A 25,811-nucleotide genomic window follows, 5' to 3' on the forward strand; every position below is an offset into this window, starting at 1 on the left:
TGATGGATGGTACTTGAACACTCCTCTGAAACACTGAATCCTACAAAGCTGTAAAGTAGTAACTCAGTTATCCCAGGCTCTCTACAGATTTAGGTGAAATTAACTGCATTCATTATGTTTGTATCAGGTTTTCAAAGTTTTTGGGTTGGTTTTTTTTTTCAACCACAAGGACTAAGGATTGCAAAATTTCTTTTGCATTTAGTTTAAGTTTCAAGATCTCACCAGCAGACATATTGGGGGCTGTGAAAGCTGAAATCCTAGTGCAATTGCAAGATTCCTGAGTGGGTGTTTACAGGCTGGAGACTGCCATGCCTTTGCTTTATTTGGTGATGTTGTCATCAACATGGAACCACAACACTGAAAACCTCCTGACATCTCCAGGGTTGTGTGAGTGGAGAGGAATTGCCTCTGCATGTCCAAAAGAGAAAGACGTGGTACTGTTAAGTGCTGCCACAGGCCTTGACTGGCAGGTTTTCTAGAAAAGCCTTTGAGATAACTGTTCTTCCAAGACTGAATCCTCTTTGGAAAAAACGTAAGATTTTTCAAGGAAGATGCAGAAATGGAAAGACAGTCCAGCTGATTGCATACAAATTAACCACATATGCATATCTGTGTCTGTCCACTGAGCTGTTTAGATGAGATTGTTTTAGGACTTGATGAATTTGTAACCAGTTATATGGTAAAGAAATACATTGAGACAGTCAGTGTAAGTGTGAGGTGATAAAATGGAGGTATCACTCTTCTTATTATTCAAAAACATCTTAAAACAAATATTAATTAATATTTGGGATAGTCTGAGACCTATACAAATCTCTGCTATTGCTTGGTCCAGAATGACCCTTAGGAGACCTTCCCAGATGAACTGATTTGATGAGCTTTGAAAGTTTGCTGTATTGAATATGGTGACCATCAAAGGTGAACTTAACCTCTCTAGAGGGGATGTTCTGCAGTTTCAGCATGTCAGAAGGTGTCAACCCTGTGATGATCCAATTGAATTTAAATTGAATTTCAAAATAAAAATCTCCATTGGTGTATTAACTGATGTTTTACTATCCCATACTTGTATCTGAAGGCACCTGAGGTATATTTACAGCTCCCCTCACTGTATACTCTTTGATTTAATTGACTATATAAAGTAACACTACACAGTGGTGGTATGAGAACTTTCTAAAAGGGCACGAAGACGTCTTGGTAACCTTCTGTATCTTTCATGGGTAGTAAGGCTCTTTGGGAGATTTAGAAAGAAAATCTGTTTGCAGGAACCAAAATACAGTTGCAAAGACAGCCCCTGGGTATCAGTACATCTCCTTAAATAATGTTGAACGCTTCTTGGAATGCCGTGCCTTGGACAGGATAGTTGTGTCACAGTGACTTACTGAACATGAGCTCAGTAGCTCAATACCTGTTTCTTGCTTCAGCACAGCTTCTTGGGAAACAGCTGGCACCAATCTGGCATTTAACATGAGAATTTCACAGACTTCAAACTGCTTGATCATACTGTATTTCTCTTCAACATCGAGGTTTCCTCAAGTTTCTACCAGGCCACACACATCATATGTTAGAAATGTTTTCAGGAAAGAGCCCATCTAATGTTACTTGTCAGCATTGATTCCTTTAGCAAGAGTGCAAAACTGTTTTCAGCCTGCTGTGATGGCTATTTTTATCTCCATTAACCTCTGGACTGAATATAAACATTTATTGAGGGTTACCTCTCTTGTTTGTCCAGTTGCTTCAAAGGTTAGTAAAAAGTGGATGCCTGCCTGACCTCTTTTATCCTCATTAGCTGATTCTAATTGTTTCCTGAGAGATCACAGTTTTGACCCTGCTTGTCCTTGTCAAATTTGTCTAGTTATGGCACAAAGACATTAGCAGAAATTGCATTTTCAGGTAAAAATTACTCAAGTGTAGAATGCACACTTACCTAGTGTAGAGCAGTGAACAATACTGTGGTTTTATAATGTGCCCTCATTTATAAAATGTGAGGTTACTACTGTATGGCCCCATCTTACAGACACCAACGTTAGCAGAGCCCTGTGATTATACATAGGCAGTAGGCAGGATGTTTTGTAAGCTTTTGACCAGTGTGTAGCAGTTCTTTTGGAGGGAGAAATTAAATTATGTTTGGGTTTTGAATTCTTATTTCTAAGCAGCTGAAATATTATTGCTCCTGTGACAAGAAAGCTTTTTTTTTTGTGTAAAAAGGCACCTTTCTTATGCTAGAGTTATTCCTAAGAGCACTGTAAAAAAACCCCAACAGCATAAAGTAGGTAACACCTACCTCCACTATTTTGGGAATGACCAACTAAATTTTACAGTATGACAAGTATATCTCATGAATTACAGAATGATTTTCATAGAACTCTCTGAGAGTCAGTGCATGAACTACTTCAAGGGGGATGATGTCCCAAAGGTGAAGAGCTGTCATGAAGAACATGTTGCCTTGCAAAGACTTTCTTCTATGTCAAGCTAAGAAAGCCTTTTTTCGTGTTCCTCGGTGGTTCTCAGCCATGGTTGTACAGTTCAGACAAAGGACCTGGCAGGTCTCAATTAGGTATCTCAAACAGACAGGTCCCAGGCTTCATAGATTGTAACCAGTGCTTTAAATCCCACAGACACTTAGTGCAGATTAAAAAGCACTGGTGTAATGCGCTCAAAGCACGATATCCTGCTTTAGAAGCGGGTTGCAGCATTCTGCACCCGCTTCAGCTTTCAAATGGATTTAAAATGTAGCCTCAGGTATAGCGCATTGCAGTAGTCTAATCTTGAGGTGATAAAGGCATGACTGATTTAACCATAGCTTCTTGTTATCTTGAACTGGGGTCTTTTCATTTTAACCATTTTAAGGAAATGGCCTTTCCTGAATCAGCAGGCTTGCTTCAGTTCTTGCTATGTAATAAGGCACAACAAGAGCAATCCTCTCTTGGTGGTGAACACCTCGTAGGAACGTGTGAACCTCACAGGATGCCAGACCCCAAGAACTGCTGCCATGGTCCTGACTTGCCTTACAGCTCACATAGTATGGCTGTGAGGTGCATCAAAGACAAGCCATTGCTCATATCCTTCAGTGGAGCTGCCAAGCTTTACAAGCAGCCAGGGCCTTGTGAAGTTTCGCTTTTATATTAAAAGAAGTTTATTTACATATCTGTGCAGCTTGGGCGCAGAGCTATGAGAGAATGGGAAATTCTTTTGAGGTGTCCACCAGTTCTTCTAGGCTAGAAGAGCTGTGAAACAAAACACCCTGTTCCTCCTCCAGTCTATCTCTAGTGCTTAGAGACCACTTACAGCTGCAGAGCTGATTAAGAGTTTTACTGCCAAGCCAACCTGGAAGCTAATTTAGCAATAACCGTGTAGTTCTTTAAGTTTCAAAGAAGCCCTGTAAATGGGGAATGGCAAAGCAGACACCTATGCTGACTGCTGGTGCTCAGTCTACCTGCTGCTGCCCCTGCTTTGCCTCAGAAGGGATAAGGCACCTGCCTGGGCTCCTTGCCTTGTCTGGAGAAAACTGGGATGGTGGCCTGGGACTAAGTCCACCCCTTTACTAAAGGAGAAACTAATCTCCATGAGAAAGTCAAATGGTATCTCTGCATCTCATTCTTCTTTAGCAGTATGTGGTTAAGTATAATCCTTTCCCAGGATGTATTATTTGTCCTGACTATGTAGATAATAAACTATTGCCCAGCACAAGAAGATCCTGATATTATTTGAGGCTTTGTGATACCACCTTAATGCAGATAATAGCCTTAAAGATGGAAGAGACACAATGTAATATCAGACGTCTGGAAAGAAGAAAACCAGAAATAGGAATTAGATCTTGTGAAAATTAAATAGATGATCCCTTCGGCACTTAAAAGATAGAATTTTGGTTTGTTCTGCTTTTCAACTTGGCCACCAACTTAGGAAAAAAAAAAAACCCTTGTTTGAATGTCTTAATCATTTATGGTGTACTTGTAAAAGTTCACTAGCTGGATAATATTGCACTGTCTTTTGATTGTATGTGGGATTACCAGAGACTGAGAGCACGTATAAGCACAAAAACATGTTAAAGGTTTAACTGAAATGGCAGTTGGAGAAATGCAGCAAGTGGTAGAAACATGTCCTGATCCTCCTCTTCATTATTGCTGTGAAGCCATGGTTACTAACATTCATGTTACAGCTTGTATTTAATTCGGGTATGATTCTCAGGTGTGTGAGGAATAGCTACTTTTCATTGTTTCCATGGCAGCCTTAGCACTGTTTTGGTGTAAATTACACTGAAGTCCAGACTTTTCTATAATAGAAGATAGAGATGATAGTTCGATTACCTTTCATCTCACCTCTTGCAGCTCTTTTTTTAGTTCATACCTTGTTTACATCATTATTTTCTATGCAGTCCATATGTAAATACTTTGCACTGATTTCACAACTGATAATATCAGGATTCTTGATAATTTACATAGGAATATAACCAAATTTTTAAAAAAATTAATAAAATTGTCTTGTTTACTGGTCAGTTATTAATTAGAATGTAAATTCAGAATATAAGTGCATGCAGCTGCGTTGACTGTAGCAAACATACTTTCTGCAACTTCCCTTAGGAAAAGCAGTATTAGGAACTGAGACATTGCATGTCTCTGGTTTCAGTATTTTTGCACTAGGTAAGTATTTTTTTGCTAGATGTTACATTCCTTTCTCCTAATTTCATTCATCATTTCTACCTGTTTTTTCCAATACTTATGGAGGATGAATAATGTCATGGAGTGCATATAGATGAAGTGTGACTTATGCCCAAACATTTGTATGAAAAATGCAAAATCTGAAATGAAAATTAAGTAAAAAGTACTATCTTTGATAAAACATTATTGGAACTTGAAAAGATAAAAAAACCCTGAATTATGAAGAACTGTGATATTTAATATATATTTTTCTATAATCATTTTTAAAATATTGGTATATCATAATTATAGTAACTGTATGTTTTATGTAATTATTAATTATATCTTATGTAACTAAAACATTTTCAATAATATCCTATTTTCAATAAGTCTTTTCCTGTATATTTTGTGAGTTCAGTAGGTTCTGTGGTAACTCTTTATACTTCACTACATTTCTAGAATGGTCATAGATAATAAATGTGGCCAAAGCATCTGGAAAGTCTATTATGATTTTCTGTATCTAAATTTTTTTTAACTCTCTTAGTCATATCACAATAGAATGTAAGTGGAGCCAACTAGAGAATTATTGGTGGAATATAAAAATAACTAAATTCTCTTACAGAAGGTTGGAATGTCTTGGACAGAACTATATTCTAGGAAAAAAAACAATTAAAAGTTATGTTGTGACTGTTGTAGTTTGTACTCTCTGTTGTGGTTTCTTTCTCGATACAGGGAAAAAGAACTGTGAATGACAGAAGCCTAAGTGTCATCTCAGTGCCACATACTGACAAACTCAGGATTACCCACAGGACTTAAATGTTAATAAATTTGAGGCCTCTGCCTTAGCTCCTCAAATACTAAATTCTCTAAATATAGAGTATGAAATGTGGACAGTAGATGGTTTTATTAAATTGACTCCATGCCTTTCAGGTGTGGTAACGCCATGCTTTACTTTTGAGCCTTTCAATGGATTAATGCAACTTGTATTTTAGTCTTTGTTGAGACAAAGTCCAGTGAATATTTAGCATTATTATGATTTCAGACATAGTAAAATCACACATCAACACATAGCAAAGCAGGGAAAAATTCTATTATCCATTCACAACTATTTCCTATGATAATACAAATGTTACCCAGGACAGATCTTTGAAATGGATACCGATTCTTTAAATTCTTTCCTGTCTGTTTCAGGAAATAGTGAGATCCTGTTGATAATAATGTACAATGTGTCTAAAGTTCACTTCTAAACACTTGGCTCTTTGCTGTGAAAGTCATCTGCATTCCCTTTATAATTCTCAGCCACCAGAGATCTGCTTAATCTTGGAGATCTGATCCAATATCATTCGGAAAAATCCTTGATAACAGTTTCACCATTCAGTCAATGAAAGAACTAAAGCTTCCTGCTTGTGTCTTCTTAAAAAAAATCCTGAGGCAGAGGAACTTGGCTGATGGATTTGGAGCTTTTGTTGTTTGCAAATAAAATTATTATTACTATTATTATTCAAGTTCTTAATCAAGGCAAGCAAATGGCATCTGTTTGTTATCGTCCTTCCTACAGAAGACAAAGGCTTCAGTCCCTATGGTACTGACTGCTGGCCCCAAGTGGTTGCTGGATGTGACTTGGCAAGGAGTAGAAGACAACAAAAACAACTGCATTGTGTACAGCAAAGGTAAACACAAGCTTATTTTTTTCTTTACTTTCCTGTGTGAGCTACTGAGACAAACTATACCTGTTGCATAATAGGAAAATTAATAGTATGTCTCCCCTTAATGTCAGTTTTCCCTCTCATTTTCCTCCCACATTCTGGTTTTGCCTTTTTTTTAAATTTTAGTTATATAAAAACCCCACATAGTCTCTGCAGTTTATTAAGCGCTTTTTAAACACTGAAGGACATCAGATGACATAAGACATACCATCCATTTCTCTCTGAGAGTTAGTGCCTCTTGGGAAACATCAGTAAAATCTATACACTTTGAATAGATGAATTCTTTTGGGCATTTTATTGGGCATACTGTATATCATTTCTCCATGTTACATTATGTTACATTGTAGACTACTAACTGAAATCCAGTTTTGTAAGAAGAGTGAGGACTTGATTGGACTATGAAAAGACTTCATGTCAGAATGGTAACAGAGGATAACTGGAACTGGGTCACCTCTGACATTCCAGTCTCTGTGTAGCAGCCTGATGTGATGATGCTTCACTGAAATGTATTGGCTCGTCATAATGGGTAGCACTTCCGTCTTATGTGAATTGTCAGATTTGCTCAAGCCAGTACAAGTTCTTATGAGGCTCCCTACCAAACTCGCTTTATCTAACCTACCACATCTAAAAGCTCCTTTGGTTCAAGATGCAAAGGCTTTTGTCTTGCATCTTGAAACAACCCAAAGAGTCTCAGGTTCAGTCCATAGCACCATGGACTATGCACCACACTGTCCGGTCAGTCACTGTGAAAGCTTTTAAATGCAGTTATGGAATCATTACAGTATGTTAAAAAAAAAAAAAAAAAAAAAAAAGATAAACAAAACACCACTTGAATATATGGAATAAAAATAACTTACTTAGTGTAACCGTGTTTGGCATTCACCCTAAAGATCAGGTTGCAAAACTCTGACTTTCCTTCCTTGTATTTCAATCACCAATCTCAGCACTTTGTGAATACTTCAGAACATGCACTGTTCTTGTTTAATTTCTTTTAGGTTTTATTTCTAACCGAACAGACCTACTGAGATCAAAGATTTGTTTGCTGAGGCAACCTAGTGACCATTTCAGCATACAAGCATCCAGGCAAATAAGCATCCATATCAATATATTAACATACAAAACACTAATCATAACATCAAAGACTCCTAAAAACTTACTAGAAACAATTACAACTTGTTCCTATAATCATTGCAATTTATACACTTATAAGAGGATTGCTTTTAAACTGCCACAAGCCTTTGAAAGTTGAAACGCTGAAAACAGGGAATTTGCATGTTAAAAATGATTTGCACACCAGGGTCTTATAAATTCTTTCTATTATAATTACAGAATGTCAACACATTCATTCTACAACCTGAAACACCTGCAGTACTAGAGAACTGGGCTTAGATCTAAAAAGGGTTGAGCTGCCCTCCCTTTACAGCTTGCTTATTGCAGCCCAAGTGGAAGAAGCAGCAAAGTGCTCTGAGTAACGAACACAGTGAAGCTTTTCTCATGACTCCAGAGCTGCAGTTTGCTGTTCATAGTGTTGAATAATCACAGGCAAACTTTCCTGCAACAATGTTTTAATGTAATGGGAAACTACTTTCCCTCCCAAGTGTAGCTTCTGCAAATTCCCATAGGATGATATCTTATCAAGTATTACATTCTTTAGCACATATTTACCGGTTGGACTTTTCATCTTCAAAGTACTTTACTAACACTAACTAATTCATTAGACAGTTTCAGTGCTATCTGTCAGATTTAATCTACTGAAATACAGTTTTTTTTGTCAAATACTGAGAACTTGCTTCAGTTTGATACAATATGATTAGCCCAAAACACTAGTTTTTTCATTCAAAGGTGATGAATTTTTTTTCACTGATTATACTGGTTATTTTAGTACTTGGTTAACAAGGTATGGTGAGACAGTTACACAATACTCATGGTAAATTCTATTGTCTTTACCAGAGATGTCTATTATAACTAAAGTTGAGGGTAAATTTGAGGATAAATACATGTTTAAAACCTGCTACTTCACTAAATTAATGCAGGAAAGAAGTTACAGATATGCTTTGCCTTCACTGCGTTCTGTTCCTCTCTTTTCACTTCGAGGTGGCTGTTCTGTCATTCATTAAGCACCTACTCTTGCCTTGAGCTCTGCTGGGATTTTTGTACTAGAAAGATTAATTGACTTGGATCACAAAACAATGTCAAATAGAAGATGGTAAAATAAATAAATAGAATAATGTTTCTTCCTTCAATTTGTATCTCATCATTCCAGATTACATTGCTTTGATTTGTGTTAGCTTTCTGTCTCCTACAGTGCCATTACTTCTAATGAAACGGTGTCAGCTGGCATGTAACTGTAATTCGATGTTATGTTGTAGTTGCATGTGTATAATTTTGTTAGTTTGCTTAGCAATACATTGTTATTTCTGAAAGCAGTTAGCTGAACAAATGTGTGGAATTGTCTATGTAGCAGATTTGGTCACCTGGAAGCTGTTTTCCATACTATACTCAAGATGAGATGAGTGGTGTAAATAGGCACATTTCTAAGAGGAAGATAAGTTTAGAGTTGGCTAGAAGTACATGGTGCTGGTCGATCAGTTGCTGACTCAGAAGCACATGCCATATTTCCTTTTAGCTTATTACAGTGATATCTTTGAGAGCAGAATTTTCCCCAGATCTTTCAGAAGAACATAGGAATGTCAGTCTGATTTCCAGTTCACTAGACGTTGTGAGCACTGTAATCACCCACATATTGCACACAGAATAATCATGGGGATAGGAGCCTAGAATGCAGGTTCTATTAAAAAAGAGTTTGAGCTGGCCAGCTAACTCCCTATTTCCCTTCAATGTTCTCCATAAAATATTTTCTCTAAACAAGCAAACACAGAAAGTGTGTGTGTGTATGTATGTGTATATATATGTGATGTACACATATAGGATTTTATTGCTAAGTTATTACAGTGGAATCACAAGTCTTTAGATGAAGAAAATAGTTATTAAAAAACACACATCAGAATACATTCAGAGTGAATAGCTATGAAATAAATATTCAGCATTTGAAATTAGTGGTATTCTAATTATTCTGCTTAGTTTAGGATCACTACCTGTATTTTTATAACTACCTTTCCCCAATACTAGGACAAGGAAACTTTTACAACTGTAATTATATTTCTAAAAAAATGCTCTTTTTGTTTCAGTATTTACCTCAAACTTCTCTCATGTTTCAAAAATAGTCTATTCACTAATTTGAGATAGAAACTGAGATTTGAGAGACAGATTTTATGAATTTTAGCTTATCTAGAATTATAAATATGTTATTTTTAAAAACAGCTACAGTGTAATTTAGGCAAGATATATTGTTAGAAAGTATAGATGCATGACGTGTATGGTCATTGCCACATGGTGTACTTGAGAAACATTCGTGCCTAACAGAGTTGTTCACCAGACCTGGAAAATCTCTAAGACAGGTAGGAGTCACCTCACAAGCTAGGAGGGGACTGGGGTATTTACTGCAAATCTCTCACTAGGATGACAACAATTTTAAAAATTAAATTTTGACTGACCAGAATATAAACAGTGTAAAAACCACAGTTGCACAGACTAAAAAACATGCTCATATAACAGACATTTTCCTAGATAGTATTTAAACCATTTATGTGAAATGTATGGATACCATATGTTTAGTGGCATTGTTAAAACAGGGTGTCTGTACAAATATTTAGCTGTGGGAATTATAAAATCATAAGGCGATTAAGTTAGCTAGTTGTGAAATTCCAATATTGCTTTTTAAATGACTTCAGGATATAGGAGGTGCTAAGGTTATTATCTGTTATCAGGAATACAGCGGAATTGTACGACTGGATAATAACTAAACAACTGACACAATGTAAAATTACATTATCAGTGTGTTAAAACAAAATTGCGCCCTAAAGGAGTCTACATGCCAGCTCAGAGCTGCAGTGTAATTATGCTTAACTCTGATAATTAAAATACAACGGAGATCAACAGAATCATTTTCATTAAGAAAATTATTAATGATGGTGGTATAACAGTAATTGATTGCAGAGCACCACAGGATAACTCTGTGCAGGAAAACCAACATGTGTAACGTGTGTCCGGGCCGGTTGGGTTGCGTTGTGTACCGCTGAGCATGCTGCTGGCCAGGTGGCAGCCATGGGGCACATCTCCTGCTGCAAAGCCCAAATCAGAAAATGAACACTTGGCAGGCTACCCCTTGGAGGGAGAGGGATGGGTGCTGGTACATGGGGTGGTGGGATGGGGTCAGGTGTGGCTGCCAAAAAGGAGGGAGCCACAGCACACTTCTTAAGCCAGCAATTGTCTCAGTTTGTGTGAGGCAGTGTTCGGTTTTGCATTTCCATTAGTGATTTATGGATGTTATTTCCTCCTCTGCCTGGCCTCACTGAGTAGTTTATGCCCTTCGTTATTTCTGAGAGGATGCTGGAGGAGAAAACCCATCCTCACCCCAGCGCGGTTCCACAGGCACTGCATGACATCTTCGTAAGTGATTCCACAGGATGCTCCTGTTAATTGTGCCAGTGGTGCAGACACATGATACCAAATGCCATAAAAAACCTCCATGTCTCCATAAGTGAAATCACAGTCAATGCCCACTGAGCAACTATAACAAAATCCTTGCTAGGGAGAATGTTGCCTAAGGGTGAGATCCAAGGATTGTCATTTTCTTTTGGTGAACACAAAAACGGGGAGAGGGGGGAGTGAATGCGGGGGAGTGCTGCTCCACACAGCTAAGGGATGGGTGCTTGATCAAACAGATGCAGCTTTTGAAAGCTGCCCGAGAAAGTCTATTCTCCAATCACAACAGAGAAGAAGCCTGTTAGTGTGGATTTACAGGATGATATTAGTTAAAATGACAGCTGCCCACACTGAAACTGTGTCATGTAGCTAATTTATAAATAGCAGCTCGAGGAAAGGCAGCAGAGTGGAGAGGGCAGGGCAGAAGTCGGGGCTAGAGGCGGAGGGCTGTGCTTGACCCTTCTGGGGCTTCCACTGGCTGCATGGCCCCGTGGTTCACTTAAAATAAGTCAGGAAATACCTAATTCTTTACTAAATTCACTGGCACTGGGGTGAGTTATTTAGCTGATGTATGTGCTGTATGTTGCAGACACAAACACTGTGAAACGGTCATATGAAATTACTAGTAAAAATTGAAGGCAATTTTTAATTAATTTTACTAATTTAAAATAAACATTCTAATTTTTAACATGCAGGAAAATTCAGTTGTAGCAACAGAAAGGCTCTTAAATTTTCCTTTAGTGACAGAGGATTACTTTTCTTGATTGTTCTGTGAGATCCTTGATACCATGTTTTCCTGAGCAAAAGAGTTTTCAGCCAGCAAATACTCTTTTTTTGTCCCTACAACTTCAGGCAATGTAATAGTACATTGCACCACAAACATACAGCATCAGGGACCTTAATGAGACACAGGTCAAACATCATAAGGAGTTTAAACACTGCTGCATTAGAGTATGAGTATAATTTGATCTGGGTCAGAGAACAAGTTGTTTAGTAGGCCGAAGGTTAACTTGGGGCATATATTTTAGATTGCAAGGGGCTTCTTTCCACATACTATTAAAAACAAATCGAGTGAATTTACTTAGTCTGTTCCACATGGACAATCAGAAAACTGCAGTATCTCCTGTCCTACTGGATGCCTCCATTAGCTAAACAATGTGCTGAAGCCTTTGGTGGTGCTAAAGGTTTTTGTTTTTCTTTGTATCCACTGACAAAAATACCTGAGTTTTCAACAGCATACATCTGACACTTACCTGAATTTCAAACGTCCATGAAAGAGCTTGTTTTAGATCTCTTTTTCGCAATACTGAAAAATTGCAGAGTATTTCTTAATAGAGTTATAATTATGTGTATAATGCTTACATGGAATGATATATCTGCTTTCACAGTCACTGGAAGAATGTGTCGTGATACAGACATAATGGGAGTGATTGGTAGGCAGGTAGATGTCAGGCTCCATGTTTGGTTTTGCAGGGATGTTGAGAAGGCAGGATGCCAAATGGCACCGTTGCAAACGAAACTATTGCAAATCAGTCCTGATAATTTCCTTTCTGACCACAGAAGAAAATATTTTGTCCCCATCACTAGTGGTCCTTATTGCTTATGACAGACACAGTGTTGTAGACTTAATTCAAACACTATTCAACTTCAAAGAACTCAGAAAGCAGGACTGTACTTTTTCCTTATTTTTATTTTTTACCTCTACAAATAGATCCAATGGGCACTTTTCTACTTTAGGGAGTTAGAGGTCAGGGCCTTGTATATTGTCTTAATTACCTACAATAAAAAGGTTGTTTTATGCATCTTTATGGATATGTATATAATAGCATACAGTGAATTATTACATGGCCTTTAAATTCTAAGCATGTAGATAATAAAGAGAAAATGACAGGAAATGCAGATGTACAACTATATTTCTACTTCCAACATGAAAATGCTTTTGTTCATTATTAGTGCATTACATTTACATATCAGCCAAATTTTTTTTAGGTTATCTTTGTATGTATATTGTTTTGGGTCTCTTTTTCTTATGTTCTTCTTATCACTTATTATGTAGTTTATTTCATAGTTTGAAATTGGAATTGTTTTTCATTTGAAGAGACAAGAAAATAGGCAGAATACTGACATGATTTGCACAGAATTATATTTTTTGGACTGAAGATTTAAAAAATTGTACACTGATTCTGTAAGTCGCCTATGAGATATTCAAGATGGAAAAGAAGCCCAATATGTACTTCCTATTGTGACCATGTGAAAAGAAATATTACCTCAACCGTTGAGACCACTGGCAGCAATAAATGTAAACAGAATGCAGAGATTTTTTTTTTTCAATATATGTATTTGTCCCTCATTTTTCTAATTCAATTTCAGTAGAATCAGTCATTTAGAAATCATCTAAAGAAAAATATTGTCCTTATTTTCAGGATGTGATATAGCTAAATGTGTTTTATTTTTAATTAAATTGGGATTTGTATCCGTTATGCTACGTAGACTGCAATAACCTTGTGACCCTTGGTGCTCGTGGTACCATTACCTCTGTCATCTTCCCTGCAAAGCAAGAGGGAAGAAAAAAAAAAAAAAACAAATTTGCTGAGCCACACATTTCAAGTTGTCGACAACCCCATCCACAAGAAAACAGAAGAAAATATATATGCACTCTGTCCTGTCAAAAGGCTTTCACCTTATCTTGAGAGACTGTCAGGGCAGGAACATCATGGAATGGACAGGAGTCTATTAAATTAATAAGCTGCTGGATGGTGTCTGGAGAGTTATGATGCTCCATAAATCCAGTTTGATCATGGTGGACAAGGTTTAAATCTGCAGACTTCTAATACACATCCAGGTCCTGAATTGGATTTGAAGTTTTGTGCTGGAGACACAGAGATAGTCCTGTAGCTTATGAATTAAGATTTATCATTTTTTTCATACTTTTTTTTCTCCTACACTTCTTGACAAAAATGAAAACACCTTAGGGATCCTGGCAAATGTTACTGCTTGAAATGAAAGAGCTGTTGTCAAGGTGAAACCATGACCTAGAAGCCTAATATCAAACCTGGGTCATTCTTTTCAGGCAACTCCATTGGTGCTAAGTATAAAATTTCTGCATGTGAGGAAAGGGGGCAAGATTAATCTGCAGTCTGTTTTATAGTGATTCCTATCAAATTTGTATTTGTGATACAAGGCAAACTAATGGTGTGCCATGTACAAGCAAAAGCTGAAAAATGTAGAAATATATTCTTCTCCCTTTCAAGGTAGCTGTGTGTATAATGGACAGTGCAGTGTGAGAATTCTGTGTCCCTTACCTCTAAATGGTTTATGCCTAGTGGTAATAATCAAAGGAAGACTCTTATATTCAAGGTGCCAAGCTCCAAGGAAAACCTGTGATGTGCAGCCGTGACGTCCAAGTGGTCTGTGGAGCTGGGCTACCTGGGATGCAATGTTAAAATCATGTTGGATGTGTTTTGTCTTTAGCAGCTTACAAGCGAGGCCATTATTATGGCACCATGGCTGGCATTCAAGTGTTTTTTGGCCACTTAATTGACCTGCAAGCCAGTGATTTATTATAAGTCCCTAAGCTCCTATTCTTGTTACTCTGGAGACTCCAGCAGGTGATTCCTGTGCTTGCTTACACAGACAACAGGAGCTCTCTCTTCCCAAATTCCCTAGTCACATTTCTGATCCTACCTTATTTATTGATGATATTTAGAATCTGTGTTACTTTTAAAAGCAATTTGTGCTTTTTTTGTTCTCATTGTTAATTTAGGAGCTTAAAGAGACTTACTAACATTAGAGAAGTCTAAAAGCAATGTGTATGTTAAAGGAAATTGATAGCTTCTGTTGCAATACCAGGGACACTGAGATTTGTTTTATTCTCAGGAAAATGGATTTAGAGCTGAAAGAAATTGAAAAAAAGTTCTTCTGGTGTGTAAGTCTCCTTAAACAGAAAATGGGATCAAGGTATAACCCTTGGTCACATCCATACATATATCTACCTCCATTGTCTTTCAGGAATTATTTAAGAGCTGTAGCTAGGGATCATGTGTGACTGAATCCTGACCTCTCTATTGATCCTAGGGATCAATCTGTGTACTCTCTGATACAAAGATCGATGTCAGCATTTCTCTCCTTCTCCCATGGCATTCCAGCACTGCTCAGTACTGTAGGCAGAGGCTACAAGGAGCAGGACTTCACAGCAGGGTGCCATGGTGCTGAGACCAGCACTGCAGAACACATATATTTTTCCTAATGCAATGGTAATTGCACCTTGTTTTTTGAGGCAGGTTATGAAATGTGTATAGTGAAATGGGGAGAAGGGAGACCAGAGGTTAGGGAAAGAACTCCAGCATAGTGCAAAATATACTTGAGGCAGGATGCTCACAGTGCCTTCAGCTGCCCCTCTTCTCATCAGGGCTGGAGCATCCATTAGTCTTCCCACTGTTTTAGTCTTCTCTGAAGAAAACTGAAGAAAGTATGAAGAAGTTGCAACCTGCTTCAGTGTTGGTTTAATATCTAAGGAATGAGCCCTTGTTACTGCTAACACAGATAAAACTTAGCAGTTTTTAAAAAATGTAATTTCTTTTGAAAAATGCTATTTTAGATTTTTTTTTCTTTCTTTCTTGTTTCAGTTTAATTCTGTTGGGGCATGTGGAGCAATGTGATGCTGTCAAACAGAAACTCTTTTAAGCTAGAGTGTGCTTAAAGTATGATACTTGAAGTTAGTTGCAGTGTTGAAGAAGATTTAGTAGAATCATAGAATCATAGAATCATAGAATTGATTGGGTTGGAAAAGACCTCCGAGATCATCGAGTCCAACCCTTGGTCCAAATCCAGTCCATTTACTAGATCATGGCACTCAGTGCCACGTCCAATCTGCGTTTAAAAATCTCCAGGGATGGTGAATCCACCACCTCTCTGGGCAGCCCATTCCAATGCCTGATTACTCTCTCTGTAAAGAATTTTCTCCTGATATCCAACTTAAATTTCCCCTGGCGGAGCTTAAGCCCGTGCCCCCTTGTCCTACTGCTGAGTGCCTGAGAGAAGAGACCAACCCCCACCTGGCTAGAACTTCCCTTCAGGTAGTTATAGATGGTGATGAGGTCACCTCTGAGCCTCCTCTTCTCCAGGCTAAACAACTCCAGCTCCCTCAGCCTCTCCCCATAGGACTTATGCTCCAGTCCCTTCACCAGCCTTGTTGCTCTTCTCTGGACCCGCTCCAGCACCTCAATATCCTTTCTGAACTGAGGGGCCCAGAACTGAACACAATACTCAAGGTGTGGCCTCACCAACGCAGAGCACAGGGGAAGGATCACTTCCCTGGTCCTGCTGGCCACGCTATTTTTGATACAGGACAAGATCCCATTGGCCTTCTTGACCACCTGGGCACACTGTTGGCTCATGTTGAGCTTCCTGTCAATTAGTACCCCCAGGTCCCTTTCTACCTGGCTGCTTTCCAGCCACTCTGTGCCCAGCCTGTAGCGTTGCATGGGGTTGTTGTGGCCAAAGTGCAGGACCCGGCACTTGGCTTTATTGAACTTCATCCCACTGGAATCAGCCCATCTCTCAAGTCTATCCAGATCCCTCTGCAAGTAGAAGAGATGTTCTGTAACTGAGTGGTGAGGTACATGACTGAATTGGTCAGTGGCATGCAGAACCAAGGCTTGTTTCTGGAGCAGAATTTGCACCTAAGATAATTTTCTATGATAATATCATAGTATACAGGTATATACACATGGATACCTGCATATAAATCTATAATAATAAAACCCAAAACCTTGGACCTCAATTAGGGTTTCACTCAAGCTACAGAAAGTTCTGAAATCTCTTCCTATAGCTGCAGTATGTACTTTTGCATGGGCAGCTCCAGCTATTCTGAGCAATTATACTATCACAGGTTAGTAGTCGTTGGGAGGAAATACTATTTGTAAAAGAGTTTAGAAGATAGAAAGAATAAGTCCTAGCTAACAGTATTAAAGCTCAAGAAAATTACTACTGTTAGCTTTATAAATTACAGAAGAATGTTAGTTTTGCAATAAAATGGTGAAAACAGAAGACAACAGAGAAAAAAATATGTGTTTTAGGGAGTGCAAATCAATGTAAAAAGAATATTGAAAAGTTAGATTGTGTTAGAAACATTAGAAGAGAGGTTTATTCAGACTTAATCAGATGTATTTAATAACCATTGTAACTTTTTATTTAAAAAATCAAAATGCACAGTCAGATAATATTACTGCTCTCTGTAACATTATTTCAGTGAATGAGGAATTCTTGTTTGAGACAGTGGTGAAGTAGAAACACACATGAATTGAAATTTTTCTTTTACAGTTAGGACAGTGCACTAATTATTCAAGATCTGAACAGATGAAAGACATTTATGAGAAAACTGAGGATCATTGGGTTAACAGGAATTGACTAATATAAATCATAGAATCATGGAAGGACCTGCATTGGAAGGACCTCAAAGATCACCTAGTTCTAATCCCCCTGCTGTGGACAGGGACACCTTTCACTATACTGGGTTGCTCAGAAATCCATCCAGACTGCACTTAAAAATTTCCATGGATGAGGCATCCACAACCTCTCTGGGCAACCTCTTCCAGTGCCTCACCACCCTCACAGAAGATAATTTTTTTCCTGTTATCTAATCTAAACCTACTTTTTTTTCAGTTTGAAACCATTCCCCCTTGTCCTGTCACTACATGCCCTTGTAAAAGGTCCCTCTCCATCTTTCTTGTGGGCTTCCTTCGGTTACTGGAAGACCGCAATTAGGCCACCCCAAAGCCTTCTCTTCTCCAAGCTGAACAAACTCAATTCTCCTAGCCTTTCCTTGCAGAAGAGGTTCTCCATCCCTCTAATCTTCGTGGCCCTGCTCTGGACTCACTCCAACAGGTCAATGTCCTTCCTGTGCTGGGGAACTCAGAGCTGGACACAGCACTCCAGGTGGGATCTCACCAGAGTGAAATAGAGGGGCAGAATCACCTCCCTCGCCCTGCTGCCCACACTGCTTTGGGTGCATTTCAGGATACATTTGGCTTTCTGAGCTGCAGGTGCACATTGTTGGCTCATGTCCAGCCTCTCATTCACCAGCACCCCCAAGTCCTTCTCAGCAGGGCTGCTCTTGATCTGTTCATGCCCCAGCCTGTATTGGTAGTGGGGGTTGTCCTGGCACAGGTTCAGCACCTTGCGCTTGGTCTTATTAAACCTCATGAGATTCCCATGGGCCCACTTCTCAAGCTTGTTCAGGTCCCTCTGAATGGCATCTCAGCCTTTGGATGTGTCATCTGCACCACTCAGCGTGGTATTATCTGCAAAATTGCTGAGGATACACTCTATAACTCTGTTATTAATGAAGATATTAAATATCACCGGTCCCAATACGGACCCCTGTGGGACACCACTTGTCACTGATGTCCATTGGGACTCTGAGCTGTTGACCACTACCTCATCCAGCAGTCCAATCATGGAATCCATTTCTCTCCAGTTTAGAGAGAGGGATGTTGTGGGGGACCATGTCAAAGGCTTTACACGAGTCCAATTAAATGACATTTTTAACCAATTCCTTGTCTGCTGATGGAGTCACTCCATTATAGAAGGCCGCTGGGTTGGTCGGGCAGGACTTGCCCTTGGTGAATCTGTACTGGCTGTCTTGAATCACCTCCCTGTCCTTCATGTTCCTTAGTTTAAGTTCTAGAAGGATCTGTTCCACAATCTTCCCAGGCACAAAGGTGAGACTGACAGGTCAGTAGTTCCCACAGTCCTCCTTTATACCCTTCTTAAAACTGGATACAATGTTTTTCCTTTTCCAGTCACCTGGGTCTTAACCTGACTGCCATGACTTTTCAAATATCATGGAGAGTGACTTGACACTACATCAGCCAATTTCCTCAGGACTCTGGATGTATGTCATTAGCTCCCATAGGTTTATGTATATTCAGGTTCTGTATACCATAACTTTAACTTGAAAACTTAAGATGAAGTATTGTGGTTGGCCTTTTAGCTGAAACGGATGTTCAGATATGTAAGAATGGAAGCATCTGAGATGCAGGGGAGACAGCAGTGTCTTTGGCCAGACAAAGTATTTGTTGGCATTATAAGATGTGCAGTTGAACTTAAAAGTATATAATGAAAAGGCAGTGTTTTACACTAGGAAATAAGAAGGGTCACATCAAGTGATCACTATGCATCCTCTATTAATAGTCTGTTATTTTAAATGTGAACAGGCTTGCTTTTATGGTGATTGCCCGTGCATTTTAATGGATTTAAACTATGTAAGGTTTAAATGCATTTTCAAGTTACAATTAAATGAAAATTTAAAATAAGAATGACAGATTGCTAAGGCTAAACCAGTTTTATGATTAAGCTTCAATTAAATTATATTTATCATTGGAGCAAATGAAGTATAAAATCACAAACAATGATATTTTTCAGTGGATTACCTTGGTGGGAAGTGTAGTCTGAAGTATGACTTTGAGACTTTTATCTTCTGTTCCCTCCTAAAGTAGAAATTAATTAGGGCTAAACAAGCATTGGCTATAGGTTCAGAACCCTATCCTGAGTCTTTCATGACCCAGTGGTCTAGGAGCAATTTACTGTTCATGATGCAAAGTATTATGTATTTCATTTGGGTTTAACTAACTAAGTTCGGGGAAAAGTTGAAATTTTAATGGTGGTTTAAAGAATGAACTGTTTTTATTGCTTTCTTGGAAGCCACTTCTGGTCCTTTGCACCTCTCAGAAGGTCTCCTGAGACTGACTCTTTAAATACGTTTTTTTTCTCTTTCCATGTACTTTCTATGTAAATCCCTAAATGGCAGAAGCTCTGCAGTGAGTCGAGAGAATGCTGGGTTTGTACATGCCAGCTATTTCTCAATTATATCCAATGTACCATAACAAGTGAAACACAACAATTTTCTGGCTTGCCACAACATGATCTTCAGCTTTATGTACGTGTAGCACTGCTCTGTCTTTTTTGATACACTTCCTAAATTTCATTATTTATTTTCTCTTCATTCTGTCCTACAGAAATGTGTGTAGAAGGAACTATATTCTGCATTCTGTTTTCTTGGTTTGATCTTAATTTTATAATCTAGGACATAAGTGGATTAACTCTGGATATTGAGCAGACTGAATATTTTGATATCTTTAAAAAATGATCCACAGCATCATAAAAATTGTTCTTTCTGAAACATCATTCCAGTCCTTTAGAAAAATGCCTCTAAGTGCTGTTAAACAGAAAAAATTAATTTTGGATCAATTGTACCTAAAAAAACCCTATAATATATTCAGCTAGAAGATTCCAAAAAGTGATGAGCTGATACATGACCTTCTTCTCTTTAAGAACATCTGAACATATTCAGGGAAGTGAAGAATGATCCTCGTGCTAGTGTGTTCCTAATTATTGCAAAGTCTAAACTTGTAAACAGTTGAATACTCAAAGGTCTAATTGTACAGAGAAATTCAGTTTCTAAGTCAGAGATGTCTCCAAAAGCACCCATTGGGAAGTACTTTCCTTAACAAGAGCATTTTCTTAAATAGGATTCTTTTCAGCTGTTAAACTGGTACACAGGAGATCTAAGAGTAGGTCTTCAAGCTGAAGATAACTGAAGGAAATTCTTGTGTTTGGGACTGCTTTTTTTTGTGTCAGTCTTGGATGGCTGTATCACGTCCCATGTGTCATCTCTGGGACATTGATGTTACAGAGGAATCAATAGAAACTGATTAGCAGACGTTTTCTTTGAGCACTTTGGCATGACAGTCTGCCATTAATATCCAGCAGCATTCTTTGTTTTTACTTAACTTCTATACCTTCTTTCTTTCTGGAGAAAAGTTGGGTCAATTTGCATTTGCAGTTGGCAGACTCCAGCCACTGTTACTAATAACGTTGGATAATGGGGAAAAAAGAGAGATCCTGAAGTTTTTAACAGTAAATGTGGATCTAATTTTGTCTTTTGGAAATTACCTGAACAGATTTTAGCTGTCTGCCATGAATCAAACACCTGAGTCATCAAACTATATCACTTTCATAATAACAATTTTTTAGATCCTGGTAAAAGGTTGCCTCTGATCCATGTTGCAATGAATTTGTTTGCTGTAGCCCCACAAAATTAGCTAGCGGGATGCATATGCCCAAGTGAACACAATAAAACAAAAAAGAAATACACCATTCCTTTTCCTATTACTTTTTTTCATATGGCATGTCAGATGAAAATGGGTTAATATTTGCTAAGCTAAACGTTTTTGTAGACTAAAACCATAAGTGGAGGACACAAAAAGAAGAAAAAATTCTACTTGGAGGAAAACCAATTTATTATTACTTAGGAAACAATCTTACTTTCCTATGATATTGTTAGAGACAATTCTGAGTTTTAAACCTGATATTCTTGTAGGGTTGTTATATTATTTTACTTTATCCTAATATAAATAATCTTTCTATGGAAAATAGACTTTTCTCATAGCAGTGGACTAGTTAGGCTGTATTATTAACACAGGGAACAGCTGTTAATTTTTTGAGATGTTTAAAATATTTTCAATATATAGTCTTTGGTTCATACATTGTCTTTTTTTTTATTTTGCATCATAGTCAGTTACCTTCATTGGCATCTACTGATACAAAACCGATGTAGTGAGTAAGGAGCCATCCCATAATTTTCCTCAATCACTGTTCCCATTTCTTTCCTCATTTTCCTATTCTGCAGAAATTCAGGTGCACAGAGGTAATGTCCAAAAAAGAATGAACCAAGCTTCTGAGTAGTCCTTTCTATCATGTATAATATACCATAAATTGTATGTACCCAAGGATACTGAACTCTGCCCTCCAGAAATGGAAAAAAATTGTCACTAGACAGGGAAGGTCATCAGCAAGGACTTAGAAGTCCCTTGGCATCTCTTCATCATAGATACTAAGTATTACCTTACCAGCAGGGCTCTTTGGCAAATTAAAACCCGGAAGGGAAGGCACGTAGAACTTTACGTAGAATTCAGGTGATGAAAAGGAACGGCTAGAAGTAACTGGATCCAAACCTTTTGATAATATGTGGTTGCCTAATTATTTTTGCCTTTGTTCCCCTTTTAAAATGGCATACATCAGTCTGTGTTTTAAGAGCTTATATAGTGATCTATGTGTGATAATCTAGCACTTAACTACACGTAGCTGCACTACTAAATAAGTTTTGCAGAGCAATAGCATGCGTATGATGTGGCATTTTCAAAATCTTTTTGTATTGTCTACTCAGAATATTTAGTATAAAATGAAGCAATTGTACACAAGAAAGAAAAAGAATTATAGGGTGCTCTTCATGTCTAAGCAGCCCAAATAATGAATGCATGTTTTACAGCATTTGCGACTGAAATACAGGAATATTTTTCTTGAGTGGAAGTGTTTTTGAAAAGCTTTGTAACATGTGCAGTAACAGTATGCATGCTTTTAAGGCAAGAGGTAAGAAGCAAACATTTCAAGCCTTATTTTTTAGGAAGGATTTGGATGCTTAACATGTCTCTTTGCATCTATTAATATGAAGAGTCAAGAGAATAAAGAATTATTTGGAAGCATATTGATGGATCATTGAAATGTAACTACTCAGTGAGATTTTTGATAACTTATATATGCTTGGAGTCGGAGGTGCTGACATGTGACATGGCAATATTTAATTAGGTTTATGTAAGAAAAGTGGGAATTTTTCTGAATGCATTTGATGTGTCCTTTTTTTTCCCTTTTCAAGCATAAATAACTTTTGCTTTGGGAAATGTTAATATAAAATTCTTACTTACCCCATGGACAACTCACTGCTGAGTTCCTTAGAGTAGCTCCTTAGAACTTGAAATCTTTCCAATTCTTAGTTGCAGAGCTAGTGTGACCTCAGGTAAAAATAAATTTGTGGTAAACTTGTCATCATCGTTTCATAAAGGGAAGAAACTAATACTTGAAATACTAGCAGCAATTTTTTGGTATTTCATTTACATCACAATGACATATGGCTCTGTATTTGGATCTTGTTTCACACTTCTTCAGAAAACACTAGCATTTGGAGTTGGGAGAAGGTTGTAATTCTTGGTTTGACACAATTTTTTTTTCAGAATTGTACCCTTCCTTAATTAAAATTTTGGTCCAATCTTAATACATTATGTGATTTATTTTCTTTTAATTGGGGGATCGTGAATACCTGTTTCTCTTGGAGAAAAGAAAATACAGAAAGGCAACAAAAGAGACTGAACGTGGTGTTATTCTAAATTGTCAGGTTGTTCTTAGGTCTCTGATACTTCTTGGGTTCTAGTCTGCTGGTGATACAGGTTCAATAGATGTACTAAGGAAAGTGCCAAGACCAGCTTTGACAGGGTTTTCTTTTTTTTTTTTTTTTCTCTCTTTTTTTTCCCCCTCCTCCTCTTTCTCTTTTAATCCCTGTGGGGCTCTGTGATTTTTCATAGCTGGACTAAAGTTGTGTCAACGGGAGACTTGCACCATAAAGACTGAAATGTTAAAGAAAGCTACAAGGAACAGCTTTGAGGCAAGGTTTCAAGCTTTGTCATCACGCTTGAAGAATTTTCTGTTTAATGTACTGTAATGCAGTATTCAATGGGGACAAGTTTAATTGAGTTTTACACAACCCAGTTGGGAGTAGCGCTGCAAGGTAGGTGATGTCTAGGTTTTTAATCTTCCACTCCAGAGAGGCTTGTTGACGAAGTGGTTCTTTCTCTTTGTAAGAAAAAAGGGAAGCATGAGAAATGATACATCCGTGGATAAAACCAATTGGCAACCCCCAAAGGAATGAGGGCGATAAGGCGAATCCAGCACTTGTAAGAAATAAAAGAATCCAACTGTTCATTTAAATGAGAAACAACACATGTGATTGAGGAGGCAGGGAGGCTGGGCACTGGAGTGGGGAGGAAGGGACTAATAAACAGAGTGGCTGGTGTTGGAGTTAGGCGTCCTGCACAAGCAAGCCAGGGTTTGTTAGGCGGATTACCAAAGAGATAGTTAACAACATGTATTTTTTTAAAGAAAAAGGAGAGTCAGGCATTTCCTGTACCAGAGGAGGTGGCTGAAGTGGCAGGAGGGAGGAAGCTGCTGTTAGGCAAAGCCCTACTTAAAGAATCGCTATTCCTTCCCTGAGGCCTAACAGCAGCTCTCTATCAAACAGTGTAAAAATAGCACTGGACCCTGTCAAAGAGAAAATAATACCTTCTGTGTAAGCTTCAGTGTATTAAACTGTAGTCCTGTTCGAGTTACTTCTCCTAGAACTTAAGCAGCCGAAAGGATAAAAACATGCAGTCAATATACTGCCAAATCATATCCCTGCATCAGCTCTGCATCCCTGCTAAAGCAAAAAGTGTTTAGCTCTCCCTAAAAGCACTGTCTGCCCTTTATGAAAAATTCTGTTCTTGCCAATTGTGTACAGTTATGTGTTAGAGTTTATTTTAATTTTCACCCGCAAACCAATACTGTTCCACTTGTTTTCTCTTAAGATATTGAAGAGATTTGACTTGGTGTGTGACTGAAACTGTTGGTTTGTTTGTTTTCTCATTTAATGCTTATATTGGCATTTCTGTTCACAGAGGTTTTCCTCCTCTCTCCAGAGTCATTCTCTGGAGAATGCACTGTGCTGTGCAGTGATTGTTTTCAAGTTTCCTCTGCCATCTTACCAGCAAATCTCTCATTTTGCCTCATCAGAATCAAGAGGACTTGACACAATGACTTTTTTGGTAAAATCTACTGAAGAGCAAGGTTGGCATGAGCTTAAAGAAGCAGTAGTTGGGGGGTGCTTTGCTGCCAAGTAATGTGTTTGCATGCCTTTTGGGAAGTCTGTGGGGCAGGAGGGCAGGCAGCCAGACCAGCCTTGCACACACCTTACAGGGCTGCCTTCCAGTGCAACAAGCAAACCCCAGCAGCAAGTTTAGCCTCATGCCTTTCTACAGACTCACTGGTAACCCCTTCTCTGCCCTTTTTGGCATCCACACCCACCACAGTGGAAGGAAGGTGGCCGTGGCTGTAGTCCAGCCTGCTTTCAGGAGGAGAGCAGGGGATAGATTTCATAATGGCGTGATAAGCCTTGGTAACCAGCTATCATGTGGGAGGGTTGAATTTCACCCACAGAACATACACAGTGAGAGAAATTGGAAATTGCATTGGAATATTCAGAATTTGCACTGTGCTGCTTTCTGAGGTACCACCAGAATCCCTGTTAAATTTATAAATACAGTGCACACGACAAGTGTAGAGCTGAGCAAATAATTCACAATGAATAATTTATCTGACAAATTTGGCCTTTTTTCTGCTCATGAAATATCCATGAACAGATCTGTGATTTGTAACTGCAGCCTTTACAGTGCATTAGCATAGGGGTTTTTTAATTTAATTTCCTTGTGTAGTTTGGTGTAAAAAAGTAATTCCCTGTTATTATTCTTTTAAAAAGTATTTCCCTGTTATTATTCTTATTAGCATTTTAAATAGACCAAAAGTAGACTTTGAAGTTCAGCCATCAAGTAAGTGAAGGGGGCTGAAGGAGACAGGTGTTTTTACTTTGCTGCTGTTGCTGCTGCTGCTGTTTGCCCAGAAACACTTTTTCCATTGGCTACATCTACACGGGGACATTGCATCAATTTTTATTTTTGCAGCCTCTATATTTAGTGTAGAAAAACACAAAACTGTCCTTCTTTAATGGAAGAGAATATTCTGAACAATGCCATCTAATGATGCAGAGATTTCAGGTAAAAAGGAAGATGGGAGGACTAGGAAGGATGGGGCTGTGCCCTCCAGCTTTGTTAAGAGCAATGTGTATTTTGAACATCTCTCTCTTGTAACATGTAGACTCTATCCCTGTTATATCCTGACAATGTCATCCCTTTGTCTATCTACATGGGCTGAAATAATGGGGACAAATGAGACATATTTCATACGGCCTTAGCAAACTTTGAAGCTCCATTTTTTAGACTCCAAATTG

The 25,811-nt window shown here is 38.2% G+C and overlaps 1 protein-coding gene across 5 annotated transcripts in view; it reads left to right on the forward strand.

The window, feature by feature from the left end:
• The window catches only part of ZFPM2 (zinc finger protein, FOG family member 2), a 306,960-nt gene that overhangs the window by 190,193 nt on the left and 90,956 nt on the right, over positions 1 to 25,811 (forward strand). For all 5 annotated transcript variants that reach the window (XM_027657044.1, XM_027657047.1, XM_027657043.1 and 2 more), the window contains one exon: positions 6,190 to 6,301. In XM_027657044.1, the coding sequence (XP_027512845.1) occupies positions 6,190 to 6,301 (112 nt within the window). The remainder of the gene's footprint in view (positions 1 to 6,189; positions 6,302 to 25,811) is intronic.

This window comes from Corapipo altera, unplaced genomic scaffold (genome assembly GCF_003945725.1).
Source record: "Corapipo altera isolate COAL_440 unplaced genomic scaffold, ASM394572v1 52b, whole genome shotgun sequence".
Taxonomy (NCBI): domain Eukaryota; kingdom Metazoa; phylum Chordata; class Aves; order Passeriformes; family Pipridae; genus Corapipo; species Corapipo altera.